Raw genomic sequence first — 19,004 nt, forward strand, 5'->3', positions numbered from 1 at the left:
GATCCCTCCCCCTCCGTTAGTATCACTCTATATAGGGAAATTAATAAAAAAAAATTATATATATATATTGTATCATATAAATATAAATATATATATCTCGCTGGTTCCAATCCCGGTCAAGCTGCTAGCCATCGGCAGATGAGGCCCGATGGGGGAGCACAGTTGGCCTTGCTCTCTCCAGTGTGGGTAGAGCAAGGCCATGGCTTCGCTCCATGGCTTCGCTGGCCGGCACTGACATCTGCAGGCTGGTGCGTCGGAGCCGGGGATGCGGCGCTTTCCCTCGGCATGGGTGACTAGGGCATCACGTGTGATTTGGAGGCGGGGCTACGTACAAGTTGGGTAATTGGCTGTCTAAATTGGGAGGAAATTCAAGATTTACTGATCTAGTCATGATAGCAGCGGTTAGACGATTAAAATTTAGTGTCCGTGTAAACTTCAACGTAGCCTCTAATGGAGGTTGGGCAACTAGTCTGATGCAGTAGCAGTAGCTGAAGGGTGGGCAGCTTGTCTGTTTCGGATAACAGGAGCGTCAGGCCGGACAGATGGGCAGTCATTAACTCTGAAAAAGGAAAAGACATGAAATTAGTTCTGATTGGATTTATGGAGTCTGACTATCTTAACAGACTGATTATAAAGAGAGAGCCGGAAGGTAACACAGACACGGGCGCACCCTAAACACTGGCATCCATCCGCTCCACCGTCCACAAACATGGCTGATCATGTGCAAGCAGGGAGAAAACATGACTAGGGATCCATTTCAGTCACAGCCATGGTTTTGGCAGCCCAACAGAAAAAAAAAAAATAATAATAATAAAACAAGCCATCAGAAATCAAAGAGATGTTTTCTTTTCGGACTATTTTAACGCACAGCACCCTGCATGTGTCCCTCCACCATGAATGGCTCACCGTGTCTCCGGCATCAGGCAGTGAATTCATAGGTGTGAGAGAGTGTTAAGACATCTGAGGTCCAGACATCTGGTTCTGACTGATTTCACAACAGACTCCCACCCACTGAATGACTTTGTTTACGTCTTAACTGGATAATTATATCGCTAGTTACAAAAGGGTGGAATACCCCGACTTGATTATGTGGTTTCTTACACTGTTGGACTGTTATCTGCGTGTAATTGAGATTTTTCGGTTTAATTATCGTGTCCTCTTACGATCATACAGACGAAGCTCATCCGAAGTGAAACGGCGTCCTCGCTCTTTAGAGTCAGAGTCAGACTGTGTGACTCAGAGCCTCCGCTGGGATCAGGAAGGGCAGAAGGTTGTGTATTTTCATCATATATAAATTACCCATGATTCCTGATAGCTGATGGAGTGACTCACAGCACCGTTGAAAGATAAACACACCCAGGGGAGATTAGAGCGGGGTGATTATTTACACTGGTGTTACTGCAGCTCCTAATGCACATATTACTGCTAATTAAGCTCGTATCAGAGCGGAGCTCACACTGATCAGACCATGAAGCTGCTTCTGAGACCCTCATAGTAATATACTTGCCTACACACTGAAGAGCCAATACATTATAACCATACAATACATTACACACTGTGAGTTGGTGATGAAACTACAAAAGGACAAAAGTATTGGGACACCTGCTAATTCAGTGTTTCTTCTGAAATCAAGGGTATTAAAAAAAGAGCATACCCTGCTTTTGTTGGAGTAACTGTCTCTACTGTCCAGAGAAGAAGGCTTTCTGCTAGATTTTGGAGGAGAATTGCTATGAGGATTTGATTGAATTCAGCGACATGAGCGTTAGTGAGTTTAGGATATTGGATAATCACCACCTCATCTCATCATCCCCAACTCATCCCAAAAGTATTGGATGGAGGCTATACTTTGGCCTGGCTAGCACTCACTGTGAGTTGCTGGTGAAACTACCTCCACCATGTTTGGAGGCAGTACTTTAGCCTGGCTAGCTCTCACTGTGAGCTGTTGACGAAACTACCTCCACCATGTTTGGAGGCTGTACTTTAGCCTGGCTAGCACTCACTGTGAGTTGCTGGTGAAACTACCTCCACCATGTTTGGAGGCAGTACTTTAGCCTGGCTAGCTCTCACTGTGAGCTGTTGACGAAACTACCTCCACCATGTTTGGAGGCTGTACTTTAGCCTGGCTAGCTCTCACTGTGAGCTGCTGATGAAAATACCTCCACCATGTTTGGAGGCAGTACTTTAGCATGGCTAGCTCTCGCTGTGAGCTGTTGACGAAACTACCTTCACCATTTTGGAGGCAGTACTTTAGCCTGGCTAGCTCTCGCTGTGAGTTGCTGGTGAAACTACCTCCACCATGTTTGGAGGCTGTACTTTAGCCTGGCTAGCTCTCACTGTGAGCTGTTGATGAAACTACCTCCACCATGTTTGGAGGCAGTACTTTAGCCTGGCTAGCTCTCACTGTGAGTTGCTGGTGAAACTACCTCCACCATGTTTGGAGGCTGTACTTTAGCCTGGCTAGCACTCGCTGTGAGTTGTTGACGAAACTACCTTCACCATGTTTGGAGGCAGTACTTTAGCCTGGCTAGCTCTCGCTGTGAGTTGCTGGTGAAACTACCTCCACCATGTTTGGAGGCTGTACTTTAGCCTGGCTAGCTCTCACTGTGAGCTGTTGATGAAACTACCTCCACCATGTTTGGAGGCTGTACTTTAGCCTGGCTAGCTCTCACTGTGAGCTGTTGACGAAACTACCTCCACCATGTTTGGAGGCTGTACTTTAGCCTGGCTAGCTCTCACTGTGAGCTGTTGACGAAACTACCTCCACCATGTTTGGAGGCAGTACTCTAGCCTGGCTAGCTCTCACTGTGAGTTGTTGATGAAACTACCTCTACTGCTATGGTACAGAAACAGTCCTCAGGGGAAATCTGGAAAAAAAAATATCTGCCTCAAAACAGACAGCATTCACAGATGATGTTGCTATGGGAACACAGGAAGATGACCAAAAGCGTGTTCTGCTGGAACCTGTTTAACTGTATATGAAAGTCCCCTTTTACCTGGGTCTCTGTCTCAGTGTCCGTCTCTGTCTCTGTAGGATGGTGTGTATTGGTCAGTAGAATGAAGTCCAGTCCGGCTCACCGCTGTAGAGATATAGAGAGACAGGCTGGTTACCTGCGGCCGGAGCACTGCGCCCCTCCTCCCCCTCTCACACACTCCGCAGGAAAGATGTGGTTCATCCGTGACGGCTGCGGGATCGTGTGCGGCGTGATCACCTGGTTCCTGGTGTTCTACGCCGAGTTCGTGGTTCTGTTTGTGATGCTGCTGCCCGTCAGGAATGTGGTCTACAGCCTGGTGAACGGAGCGCTGTTCAACACACTCGCCTTCCTCGCCCTCGCGTCGCACTTTAGAGCCATGTGCACCGACCCGGTAAGTGTGTTATAAATTTGAACACAGACAGACAGACAGACAGACAGACTGCAGTCATATTCGTGGTCTAGACTACAAACAGACTTTTACTGTACTTTACAAACAGGCGTTTCTGGACTGGTCTGGACTGCTAACAGTCTCATGCTCTGGACTATACTACTGGACTATACCACAAACGGTCTTGTGGTCTGGATTACAAACAGTCTTGTGGTCTGGACTATACTACTGGACTATACCACAAACGGTCTTGTGGTCTGGATTACAAACAGTCTTGTGGTCTGGACTATACTACTGGACTATACTACAAACGGTCTTGTGGTCTGGATTACAAACAGTCTTGTGGTCTGAATTACAAACAGTCTTGTGGTCTGGACTATACTACAAATGGTCTTGTGGTCTAACTACAAACGGTCTTGTGGTCTGGACTATACTACTGGACTATAATACAAACGGTCTTGTGGTCTGGATTACAAACAGTCTTGTGGTCTGGATTACAAACAGTCTTGTGGTCTGGATTACAAACAGTCTTGTGGTCTGGACTATACTACTGGACTATAATACAAACAGTCTTGTGGTCTGGATTACAAACAGTCTTATGGTCTGGACTATACTACTGGACTGGACTACAAACATTCTTGTGATCTGGACTATACTACAAACGGTCTTGTGGTCTGACTACAAACGGTCTTGTGGTCTGGACTATACCACTGGACTATAATACAAACGGTCTTGTGGTCTGGATTACAAACAGTCTTATGGTCTGGACTATACTACTGGACTGGACTACAAACATTCTTGTGATCTGGACTATACTACAAACGGTCTTGTGGTCTGACTACAAACGGTCTTGTGGTCTGGACTATACCACTGGACTATAATACAAACAGTCTTGTGGTCTGGATTACAAACAGTCTTATGGTCTGGACTATACTACTGGACTGGACTACAAACATTCTTGTGATCTGGACTATACTACAAATGGTCTTGTGGTCTGACTACAAACGGTCTTGTGGTCTGGACTATACCACTGGACTATAATACAAACGGTCTTGTGGTCTGGATTACAAACAGTCTTATGGTCTGGACTATACTACTGGACTATAATACAAATGGTCTTGTGGTCTGGACTACAAACGGTCTTGTGGTCTGGACTATACTGCAAATGGTCTTGTGGTCTGGACTACAAACGGTTGGTCTGGATTACAAACGGTCTTGTGGGTTGGACTGTACTACTGGACTCTCTACTACAAATTGTCTTGTAGTCTGGACTGCTATCGGTCTTGTGGTCTGGAACAGGCTTGTAGGCTAGAGAACCAATATAATTGTGGCTTAGACTACCAACAGAAAACCTTGCATTATTAGAGCTCCCAACAGACCCGTGGTCTAGACTCCCAACAGATTTGTGGTCTAGTCTACAGACTAACTTGTCTTTGGTCTCTGGTGTTTCTGAAAGGTCCTCAAATACCTGTTTCATTTTTCCTGCCTGTAGGGGGCAGTACCAAAGGGAAATGCCACTAAGGAGTTCATTGAGAGTCTACAGCTGAAACCAGGCCAGGTGGTCTACAAGTGTCCCAAATGCTGCAGCATCAAACCAGAACGTGCACACCACTGCAGGTAACACACACACACACACACACACACACACACTCGCTGTGTTGTGCTTCCACTCAATGGCCACTTTATTAGAAACGCCTACATAAATGATGTACAGTCTCTAACTAAACACCAGCAAGGTAGAGCTACAGGTGAGGGGTTTCTGATAAAGTGGCCAAGGCTGCTGGCCACTGGTACTATACACACTCTTTCATTCCTCATTCCCTTGAAAGTGCACACTGAATGAAGTGAGGCTGAGCTGAGTAATGGAGAGTTGGAGTAAGTGCAGTGAGATTGGATTTGGAGCTGAGGCGAGTCGGTGTTTGGGGAAGAGGATAAATGGAGCCGAGTTGAGTTAAGCTCAGTAGAACTGAATTACGATGCGGCCTGGCTTTGCTCCCGTATGTGGACGGGAATGCGCAGCGGGAAGTCACAGTGTGGAGACTAAACAGGGCGGAGTCTCTTTATATAGTCTCGTAGTAAATGTGTTTGATTGATGTGTCTGACTGACCTACTCAGAGCCCCTGTTCCTACTGTTCAGTGACTCCTTTCCCTTAACCTGTCCACAGGCCCCTAGTGGCCAGTGCTGGAAATGTACATGTTGAATGTGTTTACAGGTTAAATATGTTTACTGGTTTAAATGAACTGGTTGTGTGTGTGTGTGTGTGTGTGTGTGTGTGTGTGTGTGTGTGTGTGTGTGTTTACTGGTTTAAATGGACTGGTTGAATGTGGGTTTACTGGTGTAAATGGACTGGTTCAATGTGGGTTTACTGGTGTAAATGGACTGGTTGAATGTGTGGGCTTACTGGTTTAAATGGACTGGTTGAATGTGGGTTTACTGGTTTAAATGGACTGGTTGAATGTGGGTTTACTGGTGTAAATGGACTGGTTCAATGTGGGTTTACTGGTGTAAATGGACTGGTTGAATGTGGGCTTACTGGTGTAAATGGACTGGTTGAATGTGTGCGTTTACTGGTGTAAATGGACTGGTTGAATGTGTGCGTTTACTGGTGTAAATGGACTGGTTGAATGTGTGTGCGTTTACTGGTGTAAATGGACTGGTTGAATGTGTGTGGGCTTACTGGTTTAAATGGACTGGTTGAATGTGTGTGCGTTTACTGGTTTAAATGGACTGGTTGAATGTGTGCGTTTACTGGTGTAAATGGACTGGTTGAATGTGTGTGGGCTTACTGGTTTAAATGGACTGGTTGAATGTGTGTGGGCTTACTGGTTTAAATGGACTGGTTGAATGTGTGTGGGCTTACTGGTTCAAATGGACTGGTTGAATGTGTGTGCGCTTACTGGTTTAAATGGACTGGTTGAATGTGTGTGGGCTTACTGGATTAAATGGACTGGTTGAATGTGTGTGGGCTTACTGGTTTAAATGGACTGGTTGAATGTGTGTGGGCTTACTGGTTTAAATGGACTGGTTGAATGTGTGTGGGCTTACTGGTTTAAATGGACTGGTTGAATGTGTGTGCGCTTACTGGTTTAAATGGACTGGTTGAATGTGTGTGGGCTTACTGGTTTAAATGGACTGGCTGAATGTGTGTGGGCTTACTGGTTTAAATGGACTGGCTGAATGTGTGTGGGCTTACTGGTTTAAATGGACTGGTTGAATGTGTGTGGGCTTACTGGTTTAAATGGACTGGTTGAATGTGTGTGGGCTTACTGGTTTAAATGGACTGGTTGAATGTGTGTGGGCTTACTGGTGTAAATGGACTGGTTGAATGTGCGTGGGCTTACTGGTGTAAATGGACTGGTTGAATGTGCGTGGGCTTACTGGTGTAAATGGACTGGTTGAATGTGCGTGGGCTTACTGGTGTAAATGGACTGGTTCAATGTGTGTGTGTGTGTTTACTGGTTTTAATGGACTGGTTCAATGTGTGTGTGTGTGTTTACTGGTTTTAATGGACTGGTTGAATGTGTGTGTGTGTGTGTGTGTGTGTGTGTGTGTGTGTGTGTGTGTGTGTGTGTGTTTACTGGTTTGAATGTGTTTAGAGATCTGCTGCCCTGAAGGGTCTGCATGGGCTACACAGTAGGTGTGTGTACTGAATGCCCCACCTGGCTGCTCTGCTCTGCTGGAGGTGTGTGTGCAGGTGTGTGTGTGTGTGTGTGTTGTGTAAGTAAGGTGCTAAGTGTCTATAGTGTAAATCTAAGTCCATCATAATTAACGCTGTCTCTGGCCTGCAGCTCCACTAGGAGAAACTCAGAGATGCACCATGGCCTACATTCACCCAGAAAGTGTGTGTGTGTGTGTGTGTGTGTGTGTGTATGTGTGTGTGTGTTCTTCTTCTAGTGTGTGTAAGCGCTGTATCAGGAAGATGGACCACCACTGTCCATGGGTGAACAACTGCGTGGGTGAAAACAACCAGAAATACTTTGTGCTCTTCACGGTGAGTAGAGCTCCTCATCCTCACACTGATGACCATATTTAAAGGCCTGAAACCCTGGAAACCCTGCAGTGATGCTGACTGACGTGGTGGTGGTGTGTTAGTAGTGTGTGTTGCACTGCTGGTACGAGTGGATCAGACGCAGCAGTGATGCTGAACTGAGAAACATCCAGCCAATACCATGCTGTGGGCAGCACCATACAGTGGTTTAGCCCCGCCCACTCATACTGGCTGGAGGGGTATAAAGCCCCCCGGCATTGAGCTGTGGAACAGTGGAAGGACTGTGTTCTCTGGAATGATGGATGGTGGTGCTCCATCCTGTAATTTTGAATGGGATGAGTTGGGGAGATGGGGATTTGGTGGGGTGGTGATCATCATCATCATCATCATCCAACACCCTGACCTCACTAACGCCCCAACAAATCTAATCATGGTGTCGTTATGTCCATATATGGTCATGAATGTGATGTCACAAAACCCAACCCATTTGCTTATGGCTACGTATTCAGCCTGCAGCAGTTTAGGCCCGTCCATTTCTATTGAAGGTATAAGCAGTCTTTGAGTCTGGATTGCTTTCTGAACGAGGCACAGTGCAGGGCAGCCAATCAGAACACAGCTTTTGGAACATAAACCCACACAAACATCATAGGTAAATATAATATATGATCAGAAATGTAAGATATGGGCTTTTTTAATTGTACAGTCCTAATAACGATGATGCCACAGAGGTTTCTTTCAGTGCGAGCATAGAAAAACCACTTCTCTAAGGAAGCATCCACTGAGAAGCCTCTTATTGGGAACCGAAAGTGAGCAGTGATGCAGTACGTTACACATACAGTCCAGACAGGCCTCTTAAATGGTCCACAGTGACCGTACGAAAGAGCCCAATGTCAAATGTCTCATTACATTGCACTATATACTACTTAGTACCATTGACTGCGACGATTTTATAGTCCTTACCGAATAAAATGTCTGAAATCTACGTTAGGAGGTCGATAACCAGTGTGTGGAGGCGGGGCTTAGTGAAAAGAGGGCTGGGTAGATAAGAGACACCAATGGCAGCGTGAACATTCAGAAGGTCACCACCCACCACTACAAAAATGGAGGGAAAACCGTTTGGTAAAGATGTACGCAATGTGTCCAAATGTTTGTGGACATCCCTTGTAATGAATGCATTCTGCTACTTCCAGTGCTGACCCAGATGTGAACATGTACACACACACACACCCACAGGTTGTCTAGTCACTAATTGATTATTATTACATCAAAATAATTGAGGCAGAGTTACAGACGCAGCGGAACTGATTTTGCAACCTCTAGGGGGCGCAAAATCCATCCAGGTTTAAAACAACACAAGTGTTGTTTATTCAGCACATTGCTCAATCGTCCACAGTGACGGTAAGAAAGAATCTCAAGGGTAGAAGCAAACGACCTACAGAAGACTCTACAACAGTTGAATGAGGTGTGCTTGAACAGGAAAAGCAAAAAACTGCAGGAACCCGGCCCTCCAGGACCGGAATTGCCCACCCCTGCTCTACAAACTGCACAAAACCCTTTGTTCACAAATATAAAAACAACAACACTGAACTACAATCGTGTTCATGGAATCGCACCAACGAGGAAGCTGCTTCTGGACAGTATGTCAAACATTGCGGCCTGTCTCAAATCTACCCAAGACCACCTGAATGTTTCCTGTGTTTCTGGGAAAGTGTTCTGTGGACAGATGACAGAAGTTGAACCTTTTAGCATGAATGCGGAAAACTGCACACCAAATCCTCATTCCAACTGTGAAGCATGGTGGAGGGGGCGTCATGGTTTTGGGCTCCTTTGCTGCCTCAGGGCCTGGATGCCTTGCGACCATTGAGGGAACTATCCAGATTTGCAGCTGTAAAGGCAGCAGCTAAAGAGACACTGGGTGTAGCGACAAAATGGGGACGATGTCCGTAGAAAGTTTTTGAGAAAATTAGTGTTTTGGAATGGCCACGTCCACGTCCACGCTATGGAGATGCTGTGGTGTGACCTGAAGATGAACTGAAACATTTGCAGGGAGGAATGATCCAAAATTCCTCCTTAATGTTGGTACCGCTGTTACCTTCAGGTCATTGTATCTAAGGGTTCACTTACTTTTTCTAGCCTGCAATGAGGATGTGCTCAACAAAAGTCCTGATCAGTACAACAGTGTGTGTGCAATTAGTTTAGTTAAATTGTGTTTCTGATTATTCATGTATACTGAATCATTTAAAGTGGATACTGAATCATTTCATTGCTGCCGGACAAAAACCTTGCATCTATAATTTTTGCCGTTTTATTTACTTTTTGACGTAATGTGAATTGAGTTGTTCTTTATTGTGTATCATGATCTCATGATGAATGGACCAATAGAAATGCTCCAAAATGTCTCATTACATTGCACTATGACTGCGACGATTTTATAGTCCTTACCGAATAAACTGTCTGAAATCTACGTTAGGAGGTCGATAACCAGTGTGTGGAGGCGGGGCTTAGTGAAAAGAGGGCTGGGTAGAAAAGAGACACCAATGGCAGCGTGAACATTCAGAAGGTCACCACCCACCACTACAAAAATGGAGGGAAAACCGTTTGGTAAAGATGTACACAATGTGTCCAAATGTTTGTGGACATCCCTTGTAATGAATGCATTCTGCTACTTCCAGTGCTGACCCAGATGTGAACATGTGTACACACACACACACACACACACACAGGTTGTCTAGTCCCTAATTGATTATTATTACATCATAATAATTGAAGCGGAGTTACAGACGCAGCAGAACTGCTTGTTTAGGATTGGTTATTGACTCTGTATATTGTGTGTGTGTGTGTGTGTGTGTGTGTGTGTGTGTGTGTGTGTGTGTGTGTTTTGCAGATGTACATTGCTCTGATATCTCTCCACGCTCTTATCATGGTGGCATTCCACTTTATCTTCTGCTTCGAGGAGGACTGGTCGAGTAAGAACACTGTGCACACACTCCAGCATTTCTTCACCAGAGATGACCTCATCTCTGCTACTTCTGTATTTATATGGGGGCCAAAAGGAGGCTCATCTGGTGTGTGTGTGTGTGTGTGTGTGTGTGTGTGTGTGTGTGTGTGTGTGTGTGTGTGTGTGTGTGTGATGTGGTTTACATTAGATCTGGTCAGTTAAGGTTTTGCATGCCATTATAGTGAGGGACAGCTAAAATAATACTACATGATGCTACATCCCACCCCATCACCTACATTGGCTGCGTCTCCCTCCTACTTGACACTTGATTGGTTTGTAGAGGGGCGTCTGATGCACGCCCAGTTATGTCGCCCCTAACAGATAGAGCCCCCCCCCCCCAGCCCCCAGATCATTGTTCTCCAGCTCAATGTCTTTCTTCTAAATTTGGTCCTCTGGTCCAGGTTGTGGTCCGAGGCACCTTTCACACCTGCTGTTTGGGTCAAAAGGTCAGAAGATCGGGACCAAACAGGGTTGGTGTGAAAGCCATGCTGCACAGAGGAAAGTGATATGTAAATGAGGACTGATTGGGGATTCCTCATTGGCTGGATTATGGATTATGAGCCTCTCTGCTGCACTCTTTAAAATAAAGGTGCTACAGAGAGTTCCTGAAAAAAGCCCCTTTGTAGCACCTTTATTTTTAGCACTGTAACCCACTCTTTCTCCGGTCTTCTCTCCACTCCTTCATCCATCCCCTTCCCTTTGTTCTCCAGAGTGCAGCTCCTTCTCCCCTCCAGCAACCGTCATCCTCCTCATCCTCCTGTGCTTTGAGGGCCTCCTCTTCCTCATCTTCACCGCAGTGATGTTCGGGACGCAGGTCCACTCCATCTGTACTGATGAGACCGTAAGTTTGCACCCCTGTCCTCGTCACCGCTGAGGTCGTTTCCTCTCGTTCTCGTCTTTCTTTTTTTTTTAATCCTGTGGTTTAGAAGTTTATTCTGAACGACTCTCCTCACTAACACTAAACACACTGAGCTCATTCTCATCACACATGCATTACAAGTGAACATCGTCTGGCTTATTTCAGATGAATATACTGTTTACACACTTGTTGGGGACGTTCAATTAAATATTTGTGAATATTTGGGTTTTCTGTTTGCAAAAGAAAATATTTCTATTTTTTATCTCATTTTTATGTACTATTTATTTATGTTTATTTTAATGCATAGTACATTTCTTCTGTTTTTTTACCTATTTTTTTGTTAAAAATATTATTATAAATATTGTTTTAAATATTATTATTTATTTATTATTATTATTATTAATATTATTATTATTATTATTATTATTATTGTGTATATTTGAATGCTTGATTACATACTATTAAGTTAATAACCATGAATTAAGGAGATTGCAGATGTGCAGCTGCTACAATGACTGAAGACTGGTTACCAATTAATTACACTTGAATCTTATAGAAGTTTCTTATAGTGAAAAGTAATTAATGAAGAAGTATGGGGGGGGGGGCTGTACGCTGTACCAATTTGTGTAGAAGGTTGCCAACAGGGGGTGCTCTGGTGGTAATGTGTAGCAGATTACTACCAGATTATTTTATATATATATATATATAGAAATAATTATTATTTGATGTACATAACTCAGCTCTTGTAGCTCCCAAGCCAGAAAAGCTTATGTAAACCAATTAGCATGTCTAAATCACACACACACACACACACACACACACACACACACACACACACACACACACACACACTCTCCACAGAAGGTGTGGAGGTGTCCAGTAATCTCTAACAGGCTTGGATATTGTTATTGGTCCCCTATTATGACTGTAATGCTGCTCTTCTGGTGTGTGCTCATGTTTCAGGGTATAGAGCAGCTGAAGAAGGAGGAGAGAAGATGGGCGAAAAAGTCCAAGTGGATGAACATGAAGGTGGTGTTTGGTCATCCTTTCTCTATAGCGTGGCTCAGTCCGTTTGCTACTCCTGACCACGGGAAGGCGGAGGTGTATCAATACGTGGTCTGACGCGGGAATCCTCTTTCCCTCACTGGACGCGGACTGGGACTGGGACCCCCCCCCCTCGTTAACCACTCCTTTCTTTATTTTATCTATGCTTTTCTACCCAGCCTCTTCAGGTTTCCATGCTACGTGGGATGCAGATGCTGATACGGTGCTTGCTTTTAACCTCTGTCGTTTTCGCTGCTCTTAGTTCCGCTGGCTGTGCCTGTTGCAGTTTACGTTTTTCGGTTGTTTCTGTTCACACCAAAGCCCTGAATGCCGCCTTGCTTTCGCTTCTTGCTTGAGTTTTTGCTTTTCTTAGTGGCCTGTTTGCCCTGAAGCTCTTAACAGTCAGACCGAGGACAGCGTGAGGGACGCTGGGATGACTCTCTACCAATGTTAGATGCTCTGTAGGACGTGGTTCTTTTGGTTAGCGGGAGAACCAGTGTAGATTCAGTGTCCGTTCCTTTAGATGACCAGTCGTTTTCTTGTTTTGCTCAGAACCGGTGGACGAATTGGATTCCTGACAGAGCTCTGCCTCATTAGTTATGCTGTGATGATGACAGTATGTCGTCGCTGTCAGCAAAAACCTCGTATCTCAGAAACGGCAATTTTACTGGATGGAAAAACCCTTCTTAACTCCTGAAGGACGTCAAAAAGATCATTTTGGAGCATTTCTATTGGTCCATTTATCAGAAAACTTTGACACAATGCAAAGAACCACATATTCATATTATGTCATAAAGTGAAAATGACAAAAATGGAGATACAAGGTTTTTTTGTATTAATTTGTTTCAAATTGTATTGCATTTTCTACCCAAATCCCCATTCCTGTGAACTCACCCCATCACTCGCAATGCCCCCAACACTAGGATTTCAGGAGGATGAAGTCTAGCACATGTCTCCTCCAATACATGTAAAGCCAGCCACCGCCTCTTCTCGAACATCACTAGGCAGCCAATGTGCTCGGAGGAAAGCGCTGCTCCCCAACTCCGATATGACCGCTAACAGACCACTGTGCTGACCAACATCACGCTAGAACCCCATCAGCCCACCACTGAGAGAGGAAGGCCAGTTGTGCTCTCTCAGACTCCGGCTGCTGATGGCATACAGCATGTCCCGGGATTCCAGCTCCTTAGTCCACCGGATCACTCAGAGCCCCAGGAGATACGAGGTTCTTGCCGGACAGCGATGATATTTTGGGCCCCAGTCGGAGTAAATGAAACCAGGCACCTTTTAGTCACCTTTATTTGGATGATGAAGGTGAACATGTTCACCAAGCCTTCAGCAGTTTATGGTAAATTAGCAGTATCTCGAACCGTGAGCTTTGCTGCCTTGACCATTACACTTAAAAACGTAAATGGAAGGAAAGCATGTATCCGAGTCCAGTATATCCCGTTGGTATTAGTTGGCTGTTTATTTACAACAATCGTCTTCAGCCGTTTTGCTTCTATAGTACATGTCTAGACAGAGCCACGCTTGAGTCAACCTACACTATATGGACAAAAGTATTGGGACACCTGCTCATACATTGTTTCTTCTGAAATCAAGGGTATTACAAAGAGTGTATCCTGCTTTTGATAGAGTAATGTAATTGGGCAATTACAGCTCCACCTCATCATCTCCAACTCCTCAACTTATTCCAAAAGTATTGGATGGAGCACCAGCCATCATTCCAGAGAACACAGCTCTTCCACTGCTCCACAGCTCAATGCTGGAGGGCTTTGTACCCCTCCAGCCCACGCCTGGTATTAGGCAGCATGGTGGCAGTAGGCTCTTGTTAATCTGCTCCTAGTCTATTGGCAGTACTTAAAGTAGCTGACTTCATTCATTAGAAGGGGTGTCCACAAATATTTGGACATATAGTGTAGCTGCTCTTTGGCCATGGAACAGTGTTAATGCCTCAACACCGTAATTCTCTGTAGTGCAAGTGTTGCTTGTAAATACGCCTTAAGCTAGATGAGACGGAGCCTGGCTTTGGTGGGTGAACAGAACTCGGGTCGCTTCAATGTGTTAAAACTTCTTTTGCCAAATGTTCTTTTGACCACCCCCCCCCCTTTGAAAAGCCTCAGGACACCAGCAGAAACTGGGTCGTACCACGTGGCTGAAACTGGGATGAGATTAGTCAAGCGTTGACGTGCAGTTTGCCTTTGTTTTCTTTGCTTTCTTGCATTTTTTACATTTTTATTCTTCATTCTTAAAAAGTAACACCAGTTCATGGGTCATCACCCAGCATGGACTTGGACCTGAACCGAAGCCTTGCACAGTGTTTTCTTCCTCCTTTTTCTTTAAATTTCATCTTCAAACGATGGACAAACCTGGTGAAAGAAATGTGTGCATGACTCGTACATACATTGTTGAGTTTAGAGGCTTCCAGAAAAGTCTCTGAACTTTCTCAAACGGTGGAAAATCAGTCCTTCACATCATACAATCAACTTCAGTTGGGGTCACTTCCAACCTGCTTCGCTGAAGAAGCCTCAAGACCGTCACGATTGGGGCTGTTCCTGAACCTCACCAGCTTTTGAACCTCAAAGGAAATTCCTTCCAAGTAGACCAATCAGAAAAGGACAACCAAGCTCTCCTTTGAAACACTATCTCTAGACGTGATCGTTCTGCTGTGTATTTCGGTCGCTCTGTAATCCCGGACCATCAGTGTGTTATTTCTATGGATGAACCAGGACTGAACTAGACAGCCTTGAAAACTGGGGTTGTTGAATGGCTCTTGGTGGGTTTTAATGGGTTTAGGGTACTAATGCTAATCTTGCTGATCTTTAACAGTTAGAGCTCCAAGCCATCCCTGGATGCTTCTCTGTCCACTTCGGACCCCTTTCTGACTGCAGTCTGCCAGTGTTCCACGTTTCTGGAGTCCGTAGGAGCTGAACTAGATCATGGATATGTTTACTCTACGCTTTCATTGGCTCGATCTAGCTCAGCACTGATCAAACTGAAAGCCAGTGAAGATGTGTGGATTTGAATAAGCCTGCTTCTGATTTGACCAACCTAAGCTAGTCCTGACCTTTAGACAAATTTGCTAAGGTCTCAAGAGTCGCATTCAGGGTTGTTGAACCGCAGGCCAGAGTCCAGCTTCAGAGTCCAGTCCACACTCCAGCTAAACCTGGCCACTCACAGATGAGATGGATCAGGTGAGTTTGCGTGGGGAAAGTATAAAACTGCAGGAATCTGGCCCACCAGCACCAGCAGCCCACTCCTGATCTAAAGAATGGCACTTTTGGTAACCATGTGAATAGCTCTAACTGTTAAAGAGCCATCCATTAAAAGCTTTAGGAGACCGAAAGTGGTTCTTTTATGGCCTCACTCCAGGCTTCGTTATATTTTATAATATTGGGACTGTAATCATCAGCTGCTTCGTGTTTATTTTTGGTGCAGATTTGCTGTTGAAACCTATGTGGGTCAATAACAGTCCCAAAACAGTCAATAAGTACAAGTTCTTCATTTCAAGACAATCGGTAAACATCTATTCAACAGAAATCAACCCAGAAGCTACCCAGGTCTTTCAGTTTTCAGAGCGATTCTTCTCAAGAGACTCGCTTTCAGTGTTTTTGCCAAAATCTGCAGGAGATCTTTCCACACCTTCTGGCCAAGATCAGAATCCTAACCAGCTCCTCTGTTAAACATGGTGGTGGGAGTATTCAGAAATCTGCAGGGAGAGTTGTCTTGAGCCCTATTCGGGTGGGATTAGTTGAGATGGAGTTATGCAATTGTACTACGGGATGTAGTAAACTGATAAATGACTGAGATTGGAGTGGCTGCTCGTGGCTAACCCTGCCGTCACCTCCATCTGATAACCTGCTTGTAGTAATAATGAAATTTTAGCGTGAAATTAGCTGCAACATGTGCATAACATGTATGTAGGTTCTAGGCTATGCTACACAATGACTTGCCTAAAGCTTCCAGCAGCGCTGCGCCGCTGAGGAGTCCTTAGGCTGGTCCTCTAGATTTGACTGAGGTTTGCCACAGACTTGACTGACCCGAGGTATCTGTGACATGCGTGTCGACACTAAATGCCTCCTCAAGCTCCTCCCTACTCCCTAAGGCAGCGATATGACGTAATACTTACACACTGGGTTAATATAAACTGATGTCTGAGAACTTTCTGCTTCTCAGCATCCAAGTCCTGACAAACACATTCAGTGATGTTGAGGTCTGGTCAGTCTGCAGTTCTGAGCAGCAGCAGCAGCAGCTTCTTAGTTTGCTATTCTCCCTAAGAGCTGCTCCTTGATCAGCTCCACAGCCTTTCAGGCCTACAGCAGTGAGTCGTTTTCTCATAGTGAAAGGATGGAGATGTTTTCGGAGCTCGAGCAACCGGAAACAACTTGTACTTAACTGCTGTTTTGACAAGAAACTGCATAAATGAACGATGGCCTCTGACTTTTGTGCAGGGTTGTAGATTAATCACACATCACCCTGCTGGTTGATAAGGCCAGAAGAGGCTTGTGGGTCACGATTTCTCAGGGGATGAGTGCTGACCTAGAATCAGTTCTTCTCTCTTGTATTCCAGTACACAGACAGAGCATATGATGCTGAATCGCCAGCGATGTTTCTATTTTCCTGCAGTAACCAGTGTTTGAGATGAAGCCAATCAGAGTGGGGGGTTGGTGAGAAACTGTGGTTCATTGAGGAGAAATTTGCCACCTCAGGTTTCTTTACGGTGGGAGGTAATATATATATAGCCATTTTATTAACTATCTTAACCCACCAGTCGTCCTATATGTGTCTTCTGAGCTTTATATGGACTGCTGATGATGGTAAAATAGTGGGAAATATAAAATAATGCCTTTTTATTGGGGACTACTTTTTGCCTCACAGTGCCCATCATGTATCCCTCCACCATTTTAATGATAAGCAATTTTCAACCTATGTTTTAGACCCCAAATCACCTCAGAGTGTCTCAGAAGCAGTGTGTAAGGCCCTAGACAGAGTACTCATACCCTTTTGGTGTACTAGCCTTCTCTAAGGGAGCTTTTGGAGGTCCAGATGTGGTTCCATCCATCACCACTGTGAACAATTCTAATTGGACGAGTTTCACACCAAACCCACTCTCAATGTTTCCTCAATCCTCCATCAATTCCTTCAAGAAATGTTCTCCTTTGAGGCTCTATTAAGGTGTAGGAAGTCAAATGGATGCAGTTGAGACAAAATGATGGCCTAAATTCAGGCTTCAGGCTGGCTGCTACTGTTTTTAGCTTGTGTGACGTGTTCAAAATAACGGAAACACTGCCTGAAATACTTCTACTTGTAGACCAGAGACTATGTGGGTGGTGGACCGTTCTCAGCACAGCAGTGAGACGAACTCCTAGGCCACTTTATCAGAAACTCCTCTCTAGGAGCTCCACCTTGCTGGTGTTCCGATAGAGGCTGTAGACGATGTGTTTTTGCATCTCTTATTCAGGGCTCTGTTTCTGACCACAGAGCTGCTCTTGTCTGGATATGTTTGGATGGTGGACCCACTCTCAACCTCGCAGTGATGCTGACTGTTAGAGAGTACCAAAAGACAAAAACACAGTGCCTGACCCACTAAAACCAGCACCACTCACACCACCACCAACACTACCTTGTCAGTGTCACTGCAGTGCTGAGAATAGACCACCACCCCAATAATACCTGGACAAGAGTGGTCCTGTGGCCAGAAGCTGGCCAATGATCAACGGGGTAGAGGAGGGGTTTCTATTAAAGTGGCCGGTGAGTGTGAGTATTTAATGTGTTTATTTCGTGCGACTTCCTGGGATCTCCAGAACTGGCCGAATGCTCCTGATTTTGGGGTCCGATTAAGTAGGTGCTAGTTTTATTGGAAGTGAAAGTGAGAGAATGAGCGAGGGACTTCAATCATCAGTGTGGAATAGAGATTATATGAACGTGCTGCTATTCTTCCAAAAGGGATCTGTATTTCTATGATTTTCAATTTTTATTTTATTTTATTTTTTTAACTCTCTCTCTCTCTCTGCTTTCTCTCGCTCTCTGTATGGTTAGTATTTACAGTGTGTGTTTCATACAGTCTGCTTATCATCACTTTTAAAGTAAATGCAATAAAGTTACTGGGTTTTCTTTTGTTTTCCACAGTATTTTCTCTTCTGTCTTTATATAATAGATCTAAATAGTAATACACTGCTACTGACTTTCCTAAATACTTCCATAATCAGACATGTATAAAGTGCTAGAGACCCAGACTCGAGTAAAAGTACAAGAGCTCTATCCGAAAAGTGACTTGAGTAGAAGTAGAAGTGTCTTTAAGCTCCAGACTTAAGTAGAAGTACTAAAGTATTCAGCATTTCTGTACTTAAGTATTTGTAAGTAGTTTATTCTAAACTGTACTACTGAAGTACTGAGAGTAAAAGTACAGTACTGTGTTCTGTAGTTCTTACAGAAAGCAGTCAGAAGTCTGAGTATCAGTGTTTCTATTAGTTCAGATGCTCAGACTGAAGCACTGTCTCAGTTCCTCTGGCTGTAGTAGAAGGACGGGACTGTAGAAGACAGAGTTCATGAACACGAGTCTTCAGTTCACTCTCTAAACAAACTCGCCCAAAAGAGAGAGAGAGCTGAGCAGACCTGACTCGACCCGCCACACACAAGAGCTTCATCTGTAAAACCAGTGAGGAGAGCAGCTCAAACCCTGAGCTTCACTCTCTGTAACCTCAACTACAGCTGAAAGATCTCAGCCCATTCAGACACATACGAGTATTTGCAG

The 19,004-nt window shown here is 44.7% G+C and overlaps 1 protein-coding gene across 3 annotated transcripts in view; it reads left to right on the forward strand.

The window, feature by feature from the left end:
- Positions 1–18,364, forward strand: part of zdhhc3b (zDHHC palmitoyltransferase 3b) — a 25,874-nt gene extending 7,510 nt beyond the window's left edge. For 2 of the 3 annotated variants that reach the window (XM_072674237.1, XM_072674235.1), the window contains exons 2-7: positions 3,032–3,363; positions 4,853–4,977; positions 7,256–7,352; positions 10,234–10,315; positions 11,058–11,188; positions 12,170–18,364. In XM_072674237.1, coding sequence (XP_072530338.1) covers positions 3,055–3,363; positions 4,853–4,977; positions 7,256–7,352; positions 10,234–10,315; positions 11,058–11,188; positions 12,170–12,328 — 903 coding nt within the window. In that variant the 5' untranslated portion in view covers positions 3,032–3,054 and the 3' untranslated portion in view covers positions 12,329–18,364. Of the gene's footprint in view, positions 1–1,173; positions 1,271–3,031; positions 3,364–4,852; positions 4,978–7,255; positions 7,353–10,233; positions 10,316–11,057; positions 11,189–12,169 lie in introns of all 3 variants that reach the window. The other variant, XM_072674236.1, reaches the window with a different exon arrangement.
- Positions 18,365–19,004: the final 640 nt, after the last annotated feature.

This window comes from Salminus brasiliensis, chromosome 2 (genome assembly GCF_030463535.1).
Source record: "Salminus brasiliensis chromosome 2, fSalBra1.hap2, whole genome shotgun sequence".
Classification (NCBI taxonomy): domain Eukaryota; kingdom Metazoa; phylum Chordata; class Actinopteri; order Characiformes; family Bryconidae; genus Salminus; species Salminus brasiliensis.